Here is a 20,189-nt window from a genome sequence, read left to right on the forward strand (position 1 = left end):
CAAGGCACTTGCTTCTTATCATCACATGTAATTAGAGGGTGTCTGTCCAGATGTTGTCAGCCATTGGACATGGGTTTCAACTATATTACAGTCAGCGAATGAGACTTTTACATATGGAATAAGTGGATCTTTTTGGTATGCCACTAGCTCAGCCGTACAAATACTTCTTTTCGGTATCATTGCAATGGAAATTAAGAGAAGGGCACCAAAGGTTCACACTGTTTTGGAACTTGTTCGACGTCGCTGAGGTCTACAGGGTGGGGTTATTAGAGAATCATGATATTATGCTAGGCACTGCATTGGTGGACATGTATGCCAAGTGTGGTGCACTTGCCAAAGCGCAAGAAATGTTTGATGGGCTTCCATTACATGATACTGTCTCTTGGGCTGCATTCATGGTAGGATATACTCGGCTTGGTAAGGCTGAAAGGGTTTTCAACTTATTTAACAAAATGAGAGGAGAATGTATTGATCGAGATGGTGTCACCTTCAGTATTTTGCTTACTACTTGCAGTCATGCAAGTCTAGTGGAGGAGGGGCAAATATATTATGATGTTATGCGCACTGTCTACTGTATCATTCCGAGTTCAGAACATCATAGTTACCTGGTTGATCTTTTCAGTCGTGCAGGTCACTTTGACAAGGCAATAAGTGTCATTCAGAATGTTCCAGACTCTGATTTGGCCCTGTTGGGTGCTTGTCGAAAATGGGTAAATGTGGAGCTTGTGAAATGGGCCTTTGAGCATGTGTTACAGTTGGATGATAAATGTGCTGCAGCATATGTCTGCATGACTAATTTGTTTCTAGCTGCTGGCAGCCCAAGCCACACAACTCCTAAAGGTCGGGATTCCATTCGGGACAATCCCTCTCAAACTACAAAAGCATCGGTGCAGAGTCGAATAGCAGCAATACCAGATAGAGTTCCAACAACAGTTTTTGACATGCATCACCCAATGGCTGAAAGATTAGCATCCCCACCAAGAAAGCATGGCTTTAAGGAGAAACCCGTGTTATTGCAGTCACTAGATGTTTCTGTCAATGCTTCTAGACTGGACCGGATACCACAGTTCTCTCTCAATGCTCAAGATGCATTGCCTTTGAGGAAGAGTCTACCTATACCAAGCCATGAAAGGAAAATGACCTTAGCTGATGGAGCTCTGGCCAAGTTCCAAGAGGCTCTTGAAATACTAGATTCGTCTAGAGATGGAGATGAAAGGGTCAGTGATGCTGCTAGGTGTGCTATTCACTGTAGCTGAGCTTCGTGATTTCCATCTTCATTCTTGGCATGTGAAATTTGGCTTATCAGCGATTATTCTTGCCTGTTGGTGGCAACCTCTGAATGCATTTTTCCGTTCAAAAAAAAAAAACAGCCAACAGCAGTGAACGAGCGTCAAGGAATCTGGGCGAGGTCACTTTTTTTTGGTGGGGAGAAAAGCCAGCCGCTTTATTAGTCGGAAGGGGGAAGAAAAAGTAGAAAACGGAAACAGGGGAAAAGCCTTCGCCATGCTAGAAAAAGAGTGTGGATATTCTAGAGGAGGGGATCAAATGCTAAAAGTAAGAAAAGAAGGCTGTAGTTCTGGGGGGGAAGAGATCAACTGAGGAGAACGGTCGATACCCAGAAGAAAAGCGGAAGATAGTGGACAGGAAGGCCCATCTGGGAACATACAGAAGAGCATTGGGAGGAATCGCTTGGCTGGATCGATTTCAAGGATGATTACAAGACCATGGATCCTCACTACATGGAGAGCGTCTGTTGGTGGGAGGCCAGGTGCTGTCCATGGGCATTGACAACTACAACGAAGAGTGCCACAGCATCGTTATGTGTTACAGCAAAGAGTGGGAGAAAGTCGTCGACTAGTTGCAACTTTGGAATAGATTGATAAAGAGGAGGCAGTGAGTTAGCTCAGAGAAAAGACAAACAATATCAATAGTTGCAGCCTCGTGGGAAGTTTTCTTAATAACAAGCATACATGTTCACCCAAGTATACATCTGGAAGTTCATGGCTGCTCCTCCAGGAAGTGATCTAGTCTGCCGCTATGGCGTCAACAATAATTATATCATCTTTTATCTGTGAGACTGGAATCCTTTGGTGTTCTCTTACATGATTCAAAGCATTTGTGGAGTTTTGGAGAGATGAATAGAGATCTTCAACTTCAATTAAAGCAAGCAAAAGAAGACTGTCAACAACTTTGGAGCATGAGCTTGAAGCATGCCAACAGAAACTGAATTCTGTTTGAAAGGAAAAATTGCAGAACAGGGTACATTAGCCTGCCTTTCCTTCCGGTGCTGAATATACTTCGGACAAATACAAGTATTGCAAGCTCCCTTGGATAGCCTTTCCTTACACAAATATCACTTATCTACCTGGATATGCTGAATGTATACAGGATGAACAGTGAATTCAGATTAAGTAACATAGTGACATAGAGTTTAGACCAGACCCTGGCTGGTTCTAAACACTTATGATATTGACAGCTGCACTTTTCAATAAGCCAACCTTCAGAAACCTTGTATACAAAGATCTAATTCTTGCTGAGAATGGGAAGGTGTCCATTTACAACTTGTAAGCTCAGGCTTTCCTGAGTGTGGCCATGAATTGCAAAATCTTTGGCAAATTGTTTGTAAATACATCTCTGCTGCTGTGATTTTCAGATTCAGAAACCTTGTACTTCTCAACTATGCACAGCTTTGAATAGAAAAGATCTAACACAAGATGATCCATTGATCCATATTTTATCACCAATATCTCTTATTTTAGAACTGATATTCTATCTTGAAACTTATCAAGGACTTCTGAAGTCGCGACATTGCTTTCGAAACCCTTCGACAACGTACTCTAAACTCATAAATGTTTATTAATTTAATATGCATTTTGTGGAATTACCTGCTATGGAATCACCCATGTACACACTCAATTAATGAAACACCTGAAAAGGACAAGCGTCCCCATCAACTTCTCGCACAAAGAATCCACTTTGTGTATGAGCCCCGGTCATCAAAGTTGACGGAATCCACCGTAAAACCTCACGGAATCCACCGTGGCATGGAATCCACCGTGAAATATGCCTCCCATCACTTTCGGCTCCCCAAATCCACAAGGCAATCCACGATACCCTGCAACCTCGGTGGCTTACTCTTAATCTTATAATCGAACTCCTACAAAGTGATTAACCACTTTGCCAAACAATCAGGCGGTTGCAGCTTGTTCATAAGCAATCTAAGCCCTTCTGCCTTCGTATAGAATACTACCTTCTCATAAAGGATGTAGTGCCTGAATTTCATAGTCGCAAAGACCATCGCAAGGCACAACTTCTCCATGTAGGTGTAGTTAATTTTTGAAATGCCCAATTTCCGACTAGCAAAAGCTATTGAATGATACCTTTTTTCCTCCCACATTTGGGCTAAACAACAGCTAATACTATGCATGGTGGCTGCTAAAAATATGTAAAATACTTCGCCTCATATAGGTGCTTTTAAAACTGATGCTTTTACTAGCTCCTATTTCACATCCTCGAAAGCTACCTTACAAGGGTTGCTCCAAACAAATAGACAGCTAAAGGATAATAAATTCGTTAATGGCAATGTCCTTTTTGCAAAGGCATTTATAAACCTCCGATAGTACCCTATCGATGACAGAAAGCTATGTACCTCTTTCAGAGTGCGTGGTGGACTCATAGCGACTATGACCTTGATATTTTCAGGGTCAAAAAACACTTGACATATTTAGCCCTCCCCCTAATCTGCAAACATTCATGTGCAGTAGTTTCTGTCATAAAATGATGCAACATTTATTAGCCAATCAAAAATCAAATCCAACGATCTATCTCTGAGTTGTTCAAATTCATAAATTAAAAAAATCCATGACACACCATTCTCAAACCACTTCTGCACTAGCACACAAAAATCATCAACAAATTTCTCTTTGGAATCCTCAAAATTTTCAAATCCAAATTTCTCAAAACAACTCACATTGTCAAAGCAAAACATCTCATCACCCACAATGACAATCCACCTACCCTTCCCATCCACCCTAGGAAAAAACATGTTATTTTTAGAGTCTCTAAATAAAGTTTTGACCCTTTCTTTGTTGCCAATCTCAAATTCATTCACTGATTCATCTACAACTTCACCTAAAGATACTATGTAAGGATCTCCCAACTCAATATCCAAATCAAACACAACATCAAAAGGAGTCAACTCCAAACTCATAACACCACAAGAACCAAAAACATCCACAAATGGGGTCACTTAGGACACCTAGCCACATTGCTCAACTCATCAGCAATACAAGACTCCATCGAGTCTTTCACAGACAAAGAGTGGTAAACACCTTCCATAGTATCCTTCTAAGAAACCTCACAAGAAACCAAAGAAACTTTCACATCTTCATCATCACAGACAACATCTTCACAATGCAACAACTTCGGGTTAATAACCTCAACCAAAGACTCCTCAACTACCAAATCCCCAACTACCTCCTCACAAACCTCTTCCAACTCTATTTTCTTGATTTTAAACCGCTCTTCCCTTAAATTCTCAATCCTTTTTAAAGCCTTACTCAAATTCTCTCTCACATCCTCATCAATGTCACACTTAGGATCATTAAAACCCCAATCAGAATCATTACAAACAACATCAAAACCTTCAGGAGAACTCAAAGAAACTAAAACACTATCAGATGAAGTTTTCTCTTTGACATTGTTGCCAAAATCAACCAAACAATTATCATAACTTCATCTTGAAAACTTACAGTTTCTAAGCCCTCCCCCTCATGGTCTTCTAAAAAACTTAAAAAATCATCCTCTATTCTCTCTTCATCTTTCAAGCAATCAGATCCATCTATACTATCACCAAAGCAAACAAGCTCACTCTCTAAATTGTCTTTACTCTCTTCAACACTGCCATGACTATAAAAACTTTCATCACACCTTTCCTCATCAGAAATATCAAAACTTTCTTGACTCACATCCTCTCCCAAAGAATATGAAAACTCTTGGTCCTTAAAACAATATGGTCTCTCATTTTCTTCTTTACAACTCAGATCCATCTCTAGCTCATCTCTATAGTCCTCAAGCTCCAAAGTATCATCAGTCGATCCCTCTTCCTTAGTTAAATCTCTAATCACTGGACTAGAAGCATCCATGGTCAATGGATATGAACTCACACTCCTAGACTCTTCACTCCAATCAGTTAAACAAGTATTTTTCTCCTCAGCCACCCTAGGGAGTTTCTTCTCACATACTTCAATTGATTTCTCACAAGTCAACTCATCTCTCCTAAATAGAGAATATAGTGTACCTCTCTCAGGATAGACATAACTAAGTCTCTGCTCCTTAAAAACTTTTCTCTCAACTTGCCTTGAACCCAACTTTTCCCTTGGTTCATCAAACCCTAACTCTTTTTTTCTTTTGGTCTTTCTCTTTTGATATTGAGCTATCTTCACCGCTTCCCCAAAAGTCTTAAGGTTTTTTACCTCTAATTTCACTCTCCAATCTTCTAATTTTAACCCATTTACAAAATACATTATCTTCAACATAACTGGGGCTATCTCACCTTCTAACAATGTTAAACTCCTTTGATTCCACAATCTTTCAAACTCCCTAGCAAAGTCCTCAACACACTGATCATCTTTTTGAACACAAGTTTCTATTTTTGCCCAAATCTCACTTTGACTTTCTCTTCTTTTAAACCTAGATAAAAAAACATTTTTAATGGTCTCATAGTCCAAATTTTGTCTCCTAAATTTCAAGCTTCTCTCAAAGTCAAGCAATCGATTTCGTGCTTCTCCCTGCAATTGATATCTAAAAATCTAGAGTTTATCCTCAAGATTAGTCACTCTATCTATCAAACAACACAGCTCTATTTTTTCTTAAAATCTTTCGGGATCTTCAATATGATTACCATGGAACTCAAGAAATTCATTAGCCATTTTCAACAATCACAAGAAATCAAAACAAACTCACATTCAAAACAACAACAATGTCAATTTCGGCACTCCTCAGTGGGGCCACCAAAAAAGAGATGTTATGCGAGAGGTGATCGAGAGCAAGCCTCACTCACAACCCGATAACGAGATGTTAAGGAGTGCCGGTTGGGGTAATTGACTTTGTCGAATGCACAACTCAATTTGAAAAATTCAGATATTTGATAAAACACCACAAAACAAGACTAAAAACAATGCCTCTTACAGCTCACAAAAAATTTAAAACCTGTATGTGGGTAGAGCATCACACAACCACACAATGGAAATACCAATAATTCAAAAATAAACCAAGAGAAATATATTCTCGTACCTTAACAACCTTGAGCCGATGCTCGACGCTTTGACACCCAAAAGCTCCAACTTCCAAATTGGCATGACAAGAGCTCACTCTAGCATGCGACCCACCACTCTCCTCTCTCACAAAATACAATTGAAATCAAGGGGGAAGGCCCTTAACTCTCTATTCTCATATCCTTATATAGTTTTCTATCCACACTCACACACATTAAGATTTTTGCTTTCAGCTTTTGGCTTTTGCTTTTCTACTGCTTTTCATTATTTTCGTTTTTTTTTCTCTATGCTTGTCTGCAACTTATTTGGATCATAACTTCATCATTTGAACTCCGAATATAGTTGTTTTGATACTCAAAATGATCAGAACGCATCTGGTCAACAAGCTAGCGCGGGGAGAATTACGAAAATCCCTAAAAAATGGATAAAAATACTGATATTCATAAATTGTATCATTTTTCTCCATCTTTTATCTTGGATGACTTATTTCCTTCCTTGGCCTATTGTTCTTGTAATTGCACACACTTTCAACACACATGTTCTCTTTTTCTTCAAGAAATACTCACTGACAATGTAAAACGTACGACCTTTTTCTTTGATCCTTGAGTCTTCAAAATAAATATTCTTTAGATATGAACTTGTTTTTTATGCAATGTGCCCTAGTAGGTATATGGTTTTTTGAAATGAACTCCATGCCCAATCATTCATGAAAAAAATATGCAATGTTGGATCCATATATGCAACCAATCAATCAATGCTACACACTAAAATAATGTATGCATTGAAGAAATTGTGCCTAGTCTATCTATATGTGATTGTGCCTCATGCAAAATGCAAACATAGTTCCTTGATTATTTAAATCCTTATCCTCACCTCTAAACTCTCATAAAAAAGATATGATATACTCTGGTCCACCCATCCAAAATCTCACAATCACTCTAGAAAATGATGGTCCTCAAGATATTGACCAAATATAAATAACCCATCTCACAATTGGTAGCATCCTTTACGACCCTCTAGCTCACCCAACCTCCTTATACTCTCAACCAAAGGTTCCTAGATTTGTGATGAACATCCCAAATATTGTATAAGAATTGTGCATACTCAATGACAGGCGCTTTTTGTAATATTCCGCGTAAAAAAACGAATTGAATAAATGAAAATTTTTATTTTTTAATTTCCCCCCCTGTCCCTCCACCCGACTGACGAGCTGGAGGGGGAGGGAAATAGAAGGAGCCATTAAGCTCCTTGGTGGAGCTCGGGATGAGGGAGGAGAACATGCGTGATGACACGCAGGGAGGGAAGATCCCCCTCCCCTCCCCTATTTAAACCAGGGGCAGCAAGGCTGAAGGGGGGCCGGCAGGAGATGCTGTTGAATGCGTGTGGGAGTGAAGGCCTTTGCCGTGAGGAGAGATGGGAGGTGGAGGGAGTGGACTGCCGTGACGACTAAGGGAGGGTCATAAATCGTGAAGAAGGTTGTTGTCGCCTTTGTGGAAGGAGGATTGACGCACGCCATCGGGCCCTAACATTCCAGTTCGCGTTTCCCCCCAGCTATCAATTTGCTGCCCGAGTTGTTGATGGTCTTCTGCTTCCACGTGGCGTGGAAGCTTCTTGGGAGAGGAAGCTTCCAAGGGGCCCTTAAGCCCCTTTTCACCCTCTTCAACCCCCCCTCATAACTCTTTTCATTTTTTTTCCCACAACTCCCTAAGCTTTCCTCTTAATCCCCCGTATCCCCCTTATTATTTTTCCCCCCCTGAACCTAAAAATCCAAATCATCATCATGGCCTCGGATGATATCCCATAAGGGAAAAGTAGCCGTGAGATAAAAGATAGGGAGGGAAAGTAGAGGGAGTGAAAAGAAGGAGTGAAGGAGGAAGAGTGGGAAGAAGATAAAAGAAAGGGAAGGAAGGAGAATAAGTGCTTTCTATTCCTTCTACACTAAGTCAAAACCCTCCAAGGGTTCCGTGGTTGCAACACCACACTCACCCATAAACTTTTTTTTGATCCAAAGAGATGGTGGAATTCCAGAAGAAAGAGGAAAAGGCTATCTCACATTCGAACTACGATGCTGCCGAAGAAAGTCCAAGGTGTAGCTACGGGAGGGTCATCTCCTGGTATCCATGTGGATATCTCACCTCAAAGCCAGGTTTTTCTTCTTGGTTTTAATTTGGTTTTAAGTTGATCATGCAAAGAAAAATTGTTAAGGATAGGATATATTTGTTCAAGTTATTTGTAACGAAGGAGTTTAGCTTATAAATGACAATGTATAGAACTTAGCTTTCTTCAATTTGCATCAAGCATTATAAATTACGAGCAAGATTATCCATTTACTATAGTAGTATATTTTAGTTAAATCCTAAGGTGTAGAAATTATATCTTGCACCATTAGTCTTATTCCCTTCTCAACGAATCGTTGTAAATGATTAAATTCATGAAAGGTTTCTTTCGATGCTCAAATTACTAGGAAGTTATCTTTGCTAATTGCACATCTTAGCAAGGCAAATGTTGTTATTTGGCATGAGTTCATCTGTAAGGAAAACGGAAGTTAAAATTAAGCTGTGTTGACTGGAAAGTAAATTGTCACAAGGATAGCAAAACCGTGACAAGATGATTAATATTACCTTCCGAAAGATAACTAAACCAATCTAAACATAGAAACATTCATACCCTAAACACTTGACTACTTTCCTTACTGTAGGGACAATAAATTCGTAAAGATCAGAAACTAGGGTTTGTCCCTAAGGTTCTTAAAAGAAAAAACCCTAGGCGTGACATACGTCAGCTTAAAGAATCTAAACAGATTATTCCATCGCAGGACTTGCGCAACAAGTATGAAATCATTTAGTCTTGTGATTGATTCACAATGAGAAAGGGTAAAAACCCTCATCAAGGATGGCAGTTCCCTACGCAAGTTATCTTGCAAAAAGACGTATTTTTGGATATCCTTCTAAATAAGGAAAGTTGTAAACCGGAAACTAGCATATCTAAGGCACTTTAGGGTTAACCAAGTTGGGTATGCCCTACACCGGAATGTAAAAGATCTTGCCAATTTACAAGACACCTTGGGAACGAGTGCTGATACACTCAAAAAGGAAAGAACACTTCCTTAGCAGTTTGCCAAACAACTGGGTTGTTTAATGGAAATGTTTGTGCTTGCTAGAGATTTTAGGGCTTTGTTTGAATTATGAATTACAAATTAAATGAGTACCTATACTTCAGGTTAAAGGCCTGAAGGAAGAGGCAGTTTCAATTACCCCCGACTACCTGCCTAACCCTAACCAAGGTGGTTGTTGACCGCGCCGGGAACGTGGACCGAACCCGCCACGAGAGGTCTCTCCGTTGAGTTCTACTTGGAGCAGGAGGACGCTTGGGTGCCAGGGGGGCTCTGGCCGTAAATCCCTCGCCTTCCGGGTCCTGCACAAGAGGCTAACATGACTCGGGATTGGATCTTGAGGGCTGCATACTAGTTTACGGGCGGAAGCTTGGAATAGTGATCCCTGACGATCACTGGATAGCCTCCGGGCGGATTATGGACAAGCCTACTGGCGGAACTCCTTGTATTTCAAAGATAATGATGAAATGTTAAAAGAACTTGCTTGATATTGTTTTTCTATGTCACGTGATACGATTCCGTGAAGGAACCAGTGCTTAAAGGGATTAATTAAAGAAGCTAATTGTTATATGTCAAATTAATGTGTTAGATAATTACATAACTAAAACAAACCAAGGAAAGTGTGGAGGATGGGCCATGGGTCCGTCCTACGGTTGGGTGGTCCCGGTTAGCCGGGAACTTTTCTCAAAAATCTTGAAGAACAGCGGAATGATCATCATCATCAAAACAAATAACGAGAACGATGACCTAGAGTTACGTCTTACTCGATTTACACTGTTTTAGGGGAACGGAATGTGACTATGCCTTATGGCAGAGAGGTTGAGCCTTGTATCCCTCTCGTTTCCCATTCTCCTTGAACCAAGTGCAGTGTGAATCCGCTTTGGACCTAGCGTTTCTGCGTAAAGTAGTTCTCTCAGGTCTGACGCTAGTTGCTGTTAGCTAATGATCAATCAGGAAAACCCTAATTCCAATCGATCCTAAGTGGGGAACGGCCAGGATACTTCCGCTACGTGGCAGATGCGGGAAGACCTAGATTGCAAAACCTGTAACATTCCATGGGAGTGCCGGGAGGAGTTTTCTAGATATCCTTTCCGATGGACTGCTAAGAGTGTCCTGGATAATATTAGTGGACACGTTACACTTTCTCATGTGCGCGTGCATCTAAGATTTAGGGCATATAGCTGCAGCGGACCTCATGCCGTGCTAGTGCTCAATGATGGTGCAAAGCGTGCATAATCCCAACCCATGGCATGGAAGTATTTGATAAGAATAGGAGACGACCCCCGAGTGCAGTGCATCAACAAGTGCAACGTGAAGTACTCGTGAACCCATTATCCCTTGTGATGTGCAAGGGTCTTGACAAGAATACATACCTAGCTCCTCAATGTTTAGTAGCTATTGGCAAAAAAAATCTTCATCCTTTCCAAAAACATACCAAGCTCAACCAAGGCTATCAAGTTTCACACTCAACAAATCAAACAAAATGACAAAAACAAATCCTAAGCTAGACAAACACAAGAAATCGAATTACGAAACAACAAAACAAACTGTCACGCAAATAACTAGCTGGTAAAAATCAAACCTAACTACAATTAGACTAGGGCTTTTCAGTTTTCAAAAAAACACTTGACAGCATAATAGCCTTGCGGACCAGGGGGGACTGCCCCTCCCCCCCCCCCCGACTCCCATAGAGGCCCTCTCTACATCTCCCCTAAGTAGGTTGGAGAGAAAAAGTGCACTGTGATAGGTCCTCCAAATTAGATCCTAGTGTAGTAATGGCTCTGCACAAGCATAGATTCTGACTCACAAAACAACAACTAAAAGCCCATACTCAACAAAGAAAAACACAGACCCTAGAATTGCAATGGGCCAATCTAGCCAACAAGGCAAACAAGGCCACACAGCAAAAACATGTATGTATTGCATTTGGACTACATCTAGTCAAGGCATAATACAATAATATCAAGCTACAATTGCAAGGATGGCTAGACAGGATAATCTGATGATATATGCACCTTGACCAGCACTGCACAAACGACTGAAGACATCAGTGGAGAATCCACATCTTGTGGTGCACTTGGGGACTCAAGGGCATGTATGAGAAGGCTTGAATTTATAAGCCAAGACCAGTAAGATGAAGACATAGTAATGCTTGCTTACCTTAGGGTCAAACTCACTACAAAAAGAGATCATAGTGTCGATGTTCTCATCGATGAAGGGTTTGATTTTAATATCTTGACCTATAAAGCATGGACCCTACTAGGCCAACCAGAGCTCAACGGGGGACACCCACAAGCACTTATAGGGAAGTGCGAAATCCTTGTAACTATTGAAACTAGAAGCTTTCCTAGCCTATTCCATGTTCCGCCAAATAGTGCTCATCATGGAAAGGAAACCCTCCTAGGAAGACCCTTCAAAAGGGCAATGAAGTGTGAGGTCAACTATGTAGTACATGATATACTTGATAGTACTTGGTGTAAGGATAATCACAACCTTTAGTAAGGGTGAACTCATCAAACCTCGAGGGAAAGACAATGAACATTCTCACATGCCAGAAATGCCTAGTGGTGAGAGCAAGGACTTTTGAAAGTGTTGACACAAGCACATATTGAACAAATAAAACCAGTGAGCAAGGCCATACTTGAAATAAGAAGGTCAAGAGACAATGCTAAGGATAGGATTTGGACTTACAAATATCATAGAAGACCACAAAAGAAGCCGAACCCTTATAGAGGAAGGCATCGGGGGAGAGCTAGCACAATGCCGTGATGGATATCCAAAGCGTTGCTACATGCTCAAGGGTATTACACAAGTAACTAATGGATTTGGGTACCAAAACCCCCTGCTAAACCATCTCTGTCACAACTGAAGGCCAGGACGTATCAAGAGAGAAGAAGCACATGAGGAAATATAAATGAAAAACCAAGTCTCGATTCAAAAACATTTGAGTGACTGATCCCCTCATGATTGAAATCAAGAAACCAAATAGGACTATTCGAAGGGTAGACCCTCAACCTAGCGTGTTTAACAAGCGGATATTAGACGTAACTATAAAGTGTGCACAAAAGCCATTAGTGCCCAAGGAGCCTTTGACTTCCCATGAGGATAATGAGCACCACAAGCGCAATGTTGCCCATGATAAGACTAATTGCTCAACAAAGAAAATGGCAGAATCATCTAACAATCATGAGAAAATCTTCTAGCCACTAGCGCCAAGTCCATGTAGGAGTCCCAAATCTCCTACACTCTCTTTATTTAAACAAACACAGGAAGAAAAATAGTAGCCGTCAAGTGCAATTGCTCAATCCCAATATCTATCTCCATTTAAGCTTCCAAATGTCCAAGAAGTGGGACATGACACCACCCTTAGCTCTCAACCTAAGGATAGGCCTCTTCAATCCATCATGTCTAGCTCAACTGATGTTCGATCTGCACAAGTGAATGCGCAAAGGGCAAAAAAAGACACAGCCACTTTTGATCTACTTAAGGACTTGACATCATAGTCTACTAATAGTGGCCAATCCACTAAACTAGCCATTACTACTTCCAATCAGGAATCACAACAGTCACAGCCTTTGGGCATGGACGATGCCCCTTGCAAAACCTATCCTTAGAAATTCACCTATGGAAGAGGTGTTGCAAGCAACATCCTTGACACCTTCAATACTTTCAAAGCACCCAAAGCCTAGGCCTAAGGAGAAACCTCTCAAAGATTTGGCTAAGGAGATGGCACATATGACCAATGAGTCAGAGATGAAGTGCCTAATGAAGCTTGATCACAAGAAGCTGATAGCCATTACACGTGCATACATCCATGTGGACATTGAAAGGCCAACACCAGAGCACACAAAACTCATAGCCAAACCCCTAACTTGGGACGAGCAACAACATGTTTCCTCCCACTATGTAATTGTTGCTGAAGAAGTCATAAAGGATATCCCAAAGGCCAAAACTAGAGAATTGCACTTGATACCTCACTCTATACTGCTCAATGTGAGACAAACAAGAAAAAGCTTGAAAATCAATCGAACGGAAAGGGAAAGGACAAGGAAACTTTGTGTAGAAATGGTACTCCAATCAAATTCTGCTAGCCAAAATTGGCCATTGATTGATGACACTCGCTAAGCAAAGGAAATCACTTTGGACATCAATACATGATTTCACTACATTTCCCCAACCTCATTACGAGTGTTGGCAATGGTCCATGAGGTCTAGGTTTTTGCCACTATCCAAAAACATCCCTTGTCTGATAAATTGCTTCTAGAAGAAGATTGACATGTGGCTAGCAGGCTAGGAGTAGGGAGCATGGTACTTGATGTTAGCACATATGTCTTCTGCTCACTCAAGACCCTGCAATCCTAGATCCCTATGCTTCCCATCAATACAACCCTGACTTCTTCAGCTAGTTTCATCCAAGCCTACATAGTAGGAACCCTAAACCCTCTCCTGCCTCTACACTAGAGTCACCCAAACTCCCAGAGCAAGAAAAAAACAGCTCTAAACACAACAGCCGCTATGATAAGAAGCAATGAAGGCATATTCCAATGGGTAAGGGAAAGAGCCTAGAGAAAATGCCCCCCAACCAAGAGAAAATGCGAATGCAATCAGATGAGGGGCTAAACGAAAGAGAATTGTCAAAATAACTAGACTCTCCACAAAGAGAGGCAGTTGTACCCTCTCAACCTAGTGAGGCTATTCAGCTGGCTATGGCTATGCCCCATGAGGACACACCAGGAAAAGAGAATGTTGAGGTCAGAGCCATTAGAGTTCGTCCATGAAGAAGGGTGTAACTCTAAACTAGATCGACGAAAGAAAGAATGAGTGAAGGAACTGCCCCCTCTGTGGCCACAAAAAGTGCAATAAAAAGAGAAAAGGGCTCCATGCTAAGCCATGCATTCCTTGGGTAAATCTCTTAGACCCCCTGAGAATGTAACTACTATAGAGCAACAAGATGATGTCTAGAGTGCCCCCTCCCAATGCATCTCCAAAACAAAAAAAGAAAAAAAAAGAAAGCGCAAACAAACAAAGACTTCCACAAAGAAAAAGAAAAGAAACAATGAGATTTTCCATGTATATCAGAGTGCCACAAACATTGCACCTAGGGGTCCTCAGGTTAGGCATGTCCAGTGGCCTTGGTCTTGGTGAGCCGGCTCCGTGCCTAGCCCCCTAGCCCTTCTTGTCCCCCCACTTCAGACTTAGGGCACATCAAGAGAGCACAACACACCTAGGGAGTTTGTGCTTGCCTATGGCTAGATCTATCTCCCTAAGTGATACCCACATCACCCTCCCTGTACGCAAACACGGTCCTCAAGAGTACGACGCCACTACAGGTTTCCCTGTGCTTTGACCCAACTCCCAGTTTCACTAGCACAAAAACCATGAAACACTGCACAGTGAGGTAGATACACCCCTACATAGTGCACTTCCTTTTTCTTTTTTCAAGTAGACTCAAAAATCACGATCCATCACTAACATTGAAGGCCCCCACTACCTGATCAAATCTAATCGCGGTGTCAATGAGCTCAATTCTCCTACATCATGTTTCCCAAAGCACAAATAATGTCTTAAAGAGTATTCAAGTATACTTCTCCTCAACATTGACAATTTTTTCCACCCCATTGACTGTTACAACTATATATATCATCTCTCACTTGACTTGGGTCTCACCTATATATACTAACTCTACATCAATATAAATCATTCTTTGGAAGCATGTCTTGTGTATCTCTCTCGTACTCTCTCTCTCTCTCTTAACATGGTATCAGAGCTATGGATGCGTAGCAACAACAAGGAAGGTAAGTTGTTTCACTATTTATACTTGATTGAATTATTTGCACAAGTGATGATTTGATACATGAACTTGTTCAAATTAGAAGTATTAGTTAATTTTGTCTTTAAAAACCGCTTGTCAAAACCTGTCAAAATCGCTTGTCAATCGGAGTTCTGGATCAAAAGTTATGACAATTCAGGATTCAAGACAATAGTTCTGTTCGAATCTGTGATTCTTTATTTAAAACTATAATTCTAATTACAGTTCTTTAATCCCCAATTACATTTCATTAATCCCTCATCTTCGTTAATGACGTTGATTATGACAAGAAAATATCTTGCTATTTTTAGCGATGTTTTATTCTCGTTCACGTTCTTTGTTCGACCGAAATAGCACTTTGCTTATACGCATCATCTCGTCTTGCACATTACATCTCTCTATTTCGGGCTTTCTTTTTAGTCACTCAATACTTTTCATCATTCTTACATGCATCTCATGGTTTGCAGATTCTGCGATCTCACCTTATTTGTTTTCTCTCGAAATACAGGCATGGCCAATTGTGTAATTGTTAACGGATATCCGTCTGGCCAACGTTTGGTTCCTTTCTTCCAAGGACAAGGCTTTCCTGGGTGGAAAGCAAAGATGATGCTAATTCTTGAAGGTGACGAATTATTTGATATTGTTTTGGGCAACCTGTCTTGCCCAGTTCAACCTATTGATGTGATGAATGACAATTCTCTGATTACTGATGGCCTGTTATTTGAACAATGGAAAACTGATCATACTGATTGGGTTCGTCGTGACAAAGCGGCTCATCGTTATATATTGTTTGCACTTCCTGACTCACTTATGTTGGATGTCTTTCATCTGGAAACCTCTCATGCTGTTTGGGAGTATCTTATCTCAACGTTTGAGAAGAAATCGGTCAATGAAATTTTATATCTCCAAACTTGTTTGAAGAATCTTCAATATAAGGTTGGTACTTCTATGCACTCTCATATCGAGGCTTTTAAAGACATTATCAATCAGCTTGGTGCTGCCGGCGCTCCTGTTGCTAAAAATCAGATTGTTACTCAACTTCTTCATACCATCAAAGATCCTTTATATGACAATATCATCACTATTTTGTCTAACAAGGATTATATCCACTTTGACAAAGCATGTATATCTCTTATTGAATATTCTCAACGTTATGAGCATCATTTGGAAAATTTGATGCTGTTTTGGTCACTCACGAACAAAGGGATTTTGATGCTGATTTTGTTGCTCGCAAGCGTCCCGCTTCACATTTTTAGCAAGGTGGACGCCCTAATCAAGGTGGTAAATCTTCTTCTCTTGCTTATCCTAACAAACATTGTTCTTATTGTTATAAGAAAGGCCATGTGGCTTCTGATTGCTGGCCACGTCAATATGATGAGGAGCATGGAGTTACTACAAAGCAACCTTGCTCGTCCAAAAGCTTTCCTCCTTGTGATTATTGTGCACATACAGATCATCCATCTAGTCGTTGTTATAAACGTAGATATGATGAAGAATGTTCTCGAGCTTATATTGTTCAACAAACTACAACTGATAATGATCATACTCATCTGCAGGAGCTCAATTTCGTCCATCATGATATCTCTTCAGAAAAGGTACTTCATGTTCATGATGGTTCTCTATTCATCATTGATTCAGGTGCCACTGGAAACATGACATACCAATCACAGTGGCTTCACAATTATCATTCTCTTCCGGTCAAGAAGTTTGTTTACCTTGCGGATGATACGACTTGTCAAGTCAAAGGAGTGGGTGATTTATATCTGGGGACTATTTCATCCACTAGAATATTAAGAGGAGTTCTTCATGTTCCAGATTTGGAAAGAAATCTTCTTTCTGTTGCTGGTCTAGTTGATCTTGGTTTGTTTTTTGGCTTTGATCATAATCAATGTCATATAGAGAAAGATGGAAATACTATAGCAGTGGCTCCTCGACATGGTAATCTATTTGAGCTATCATTGAACGATACGGTTGCAAATGTTGTTACTGCCCCTGGAGATCCAGATTGCAAATTATGGCCTCAACGATTTGCACACTCCAATTTTGCCAAAATTCTTGATCTCCATCGTCATGGTCTTGTGCAAGGTATGGATCTTAAATCTCATCCATGTATGGGAATATGTGAGTACTGTATACTTGGAAAACACCATCGTTCGCCTTTCCACACTTCTACTTCATCACATTCCTATGCTCTCTTGGATTTGGTTCATGCCGATATTTGCAGTCCTTTTCCTGCCTCAAAGTCTCAATATCGATATTTTATAGCTTTTATTGATGATTTCTCACGGTACACACATGTCTATCTTCTTTGATATAATTCTGAGGCTTTATCTATATTTAAAAAATACAAGATAAGTGTGGAGCTTCAAACTGAATTCTCTATAAAGACTCTTCGCAGTGACAATGGCGGTGAATATGTATCCAATCTATTTGATGACTTCTGTAAGGATCAAGGTATTCATCATGAGTTTATAGTTCCTTATTCTTGTAATATTTCCGATTCCTAACCCGCATTCTTCATAAGAACCTCCTCTTGGTAGGAGGCCAAAAGGATAATTGTTGGAATTATGGTAATTTTTGTTTCAAAATTATCCCCTCTCCCTAGTCGACGGTCATGTTGGAGGAGAGGGAGAGTGGCGTGGATGATTAAGCTCCTCGCTGGAGCTCGTGCAAGGGGGATATGCCATGCACTATGGCCACGTGGCGCTGGGAAGGTCCCCTCCCCTCACCTATAAAAGCCTTGTGGGAGGGAGTGAAGAGGGAAGAGCCACAATGCTGCACTGCTGCCACATAAGAATTAGGAAGTAGCATCGTCTCTCTGTGTGCACTGTGAGGCTGAAGAAGACCGAGGAGGGCCATCACGTTGCAGTTTGAGGACTGGAAGAGAGGTCGTAAGGCTTACCATGAGAGAGGAGGCAGCGTGACGCTGACTGAGAAGGAGAGTGGGAGGAGAATCGACGCCGTGAAGAAGAAGCTGCCGCTGAATTCCGCCATGGCCTCATCTCGGCCCTGCCTGCCAACATGCCGCCAGTCGAACTCATCCCCCTTTCTCCACATAACTTCTTCATGCCATGTATCAAAGCTCAGAAGCTTCCAAGAAGCTTCTTGGAAGCTTCTAAGGGGAGGGATCTAAGCCCCCTTTCTTATTGCCTTTACAAAGAGGGTTTTTATAACCCCAGCCCCGGGATTTAATCCCTTTACAGGTGATCCTTACACCCCTTTTCCCCCTTCTTTCCACCAAGTCCATTTTAAAACCCCCTTCCCATGGGTTCCATATAAGTCCCTTTTTGGCCATTTTTAACCCCAGGTTTCTTAAAACACCTTTCTGTGAAATTCCTACCCAAGTCCCCTTTCTCTTCGAAATTTCCACCTTAGCCCCTTCTTCTTGCAATTCCTACCCAAGTCCCCTTAAAGTTTGACTTATCCCAGTAATTAAATCCTTGTTCCCCCCTTTTAGCATTTCACAAAGCCCATCTAAAACTACCTTCCTTGGGCTTTTCATAGGCATTATCAAGCGGGTTTTATTACCCCCAAGGTTTTAAGCACCTTTTTTTTTCCTTGCCTTCCCTTTTAAATTCCATCATAGGCCGGGTTCTTTTCTTCTTAAAAAAAAAAAAAACCCTTACCACATAAGCCTTTTAAAACCATTTCATGGAGGAAGCCTATACAGCCTTCTAAAGCCGATTCCGAGAAACCGTGCAAGCGGTCACAAAGGGAGTTTCCCGTTCGAAGGAGACGGGCCAAGATCCTAAGTCCGCGACCAATGCGAGAAGTTAAAAGCCACGATGGCTCCTAAGAAGGCACAAGGCGCAACCACAGGAGGATCATGTCCTAACATCCATGTGGATATTTCACCACAAGTCCAGGTTTTTCTTCCTAATTTTGATTAACGTCATAATATTTCAATTGTGCATGGATCATTTATGGAATTAGGATGCATTTTTAAAATTGAAATACCTTGACTAAATTAATAGAAATAAGTTCGATCAAGGAATTGGTCATTTGTATTAAACGAATGAAAAAGAAGAGCATAAGACCTTTAAGCATTCCTGGAAAGTGGTTATTATGCATTGCAAAGTAACGAACTCAGATTAACTAATGCCCATCTTTATAAAATTGAAATTACTGATGTACACTTTCGATTATGCATGGGAAATAATTAATCATATGTCGCATTATTAGGCATCTTTCCTTTGAAATGATTCATTAAAAGAAGGTCGCTAATAATCCGTAGGAATTTACAAGGCATGGAAATGGTTCTTAAAACTGCGTAAAGTAGATTAAAATCTAGTCAATTGGCTTAAATCTCAATCAACTACGTAAATAGTTATGAAAGGTTGTACAATGCTTATTCCACTCGCTAAAAAGATGAAACTCGGTTTGAATTGGAACCCTAGGACCGACAAGGTCGGCCTAGTGCAATCAGGAATGGATTAGATATGAAGACACCCTAACCCTATTTCCTATTATTCATGATTTCATGATTAGAAGACGACATTCGATGGGTAAAATAGTCCCATGGATTAGATGTGACACGTGCAACAAGTTGCAAAGTTGCATGACCTTGTGGGTTGACCACAAGGGAATGGCCAATTCCTCGAAATGAGATTGGCAGATTCTTGCACAAGTTTATCTTGCAAGAGAATGAGTGGTCATCCTGATATAGCCCCTTTCTTGGGAAAGGTGACCAAGATAAGTGGATTAGATAATTGCTTGGAAGCAAAAGATGAATCAGTAAATTAGAATAACATATTTACTGCTAATAGAACTTAAGGTATTGGTTAAGCTGGGTTAATAGGGTACGGCCCTAACCCAAGGATATAAGGGTTAACAAACAAACTCTTGGGAATCTTGCCAAGTCGCAATTGATCCCAGATCGAGTGCTGGATGCATTCGGAGAGAAGGATTCACTCCTTAGCTGTTGGCCAAATAAACGACCACTGGAAATGATTGTGCCTGTAAGAGTTTAGAAAGCACTATTTGCATTGTTTAC

General features: G+C 40.8%; 1 protein-coding gene across 1 annotated transcript; it reads left to right on the forward strand.

Annotated features, from left to right (window-relative positions):
* The first annotated feature begins 308 nt into the window (after positions 1-308).
* On the forward strand, positions 309-1,256 carry LOC148022324 (pentatricopeptide repeat-containing protein At3g29230-like). Its single transcript, XM_087696838.1, has one exon. It carries the CDS (start codon positions 309-311, stop codon positions 1,254-1,256), a length of 948 nt encoding a protein of 315 aa, XP_087552964.1.
* Positions 1,257-20,189: the final 18,933 nt, after the last annotated feature.

The sequence above is a fragment of the Lygodium microphyllum genome, chromosome 17 (genome assembly GCF_053477565.2).
Source record: "Lygodium microphyllum isolate KBCC chromosome 17, Lygodium_microphyllum_v1.1.10, whole genome shotgun sequence".
NCBI lineage: Eukaryota > Viridiplantae > Streptophyta > Polypodiopsida > Schizaeales > Lygodiaceae > Lygodium > Lygodium microphyllum.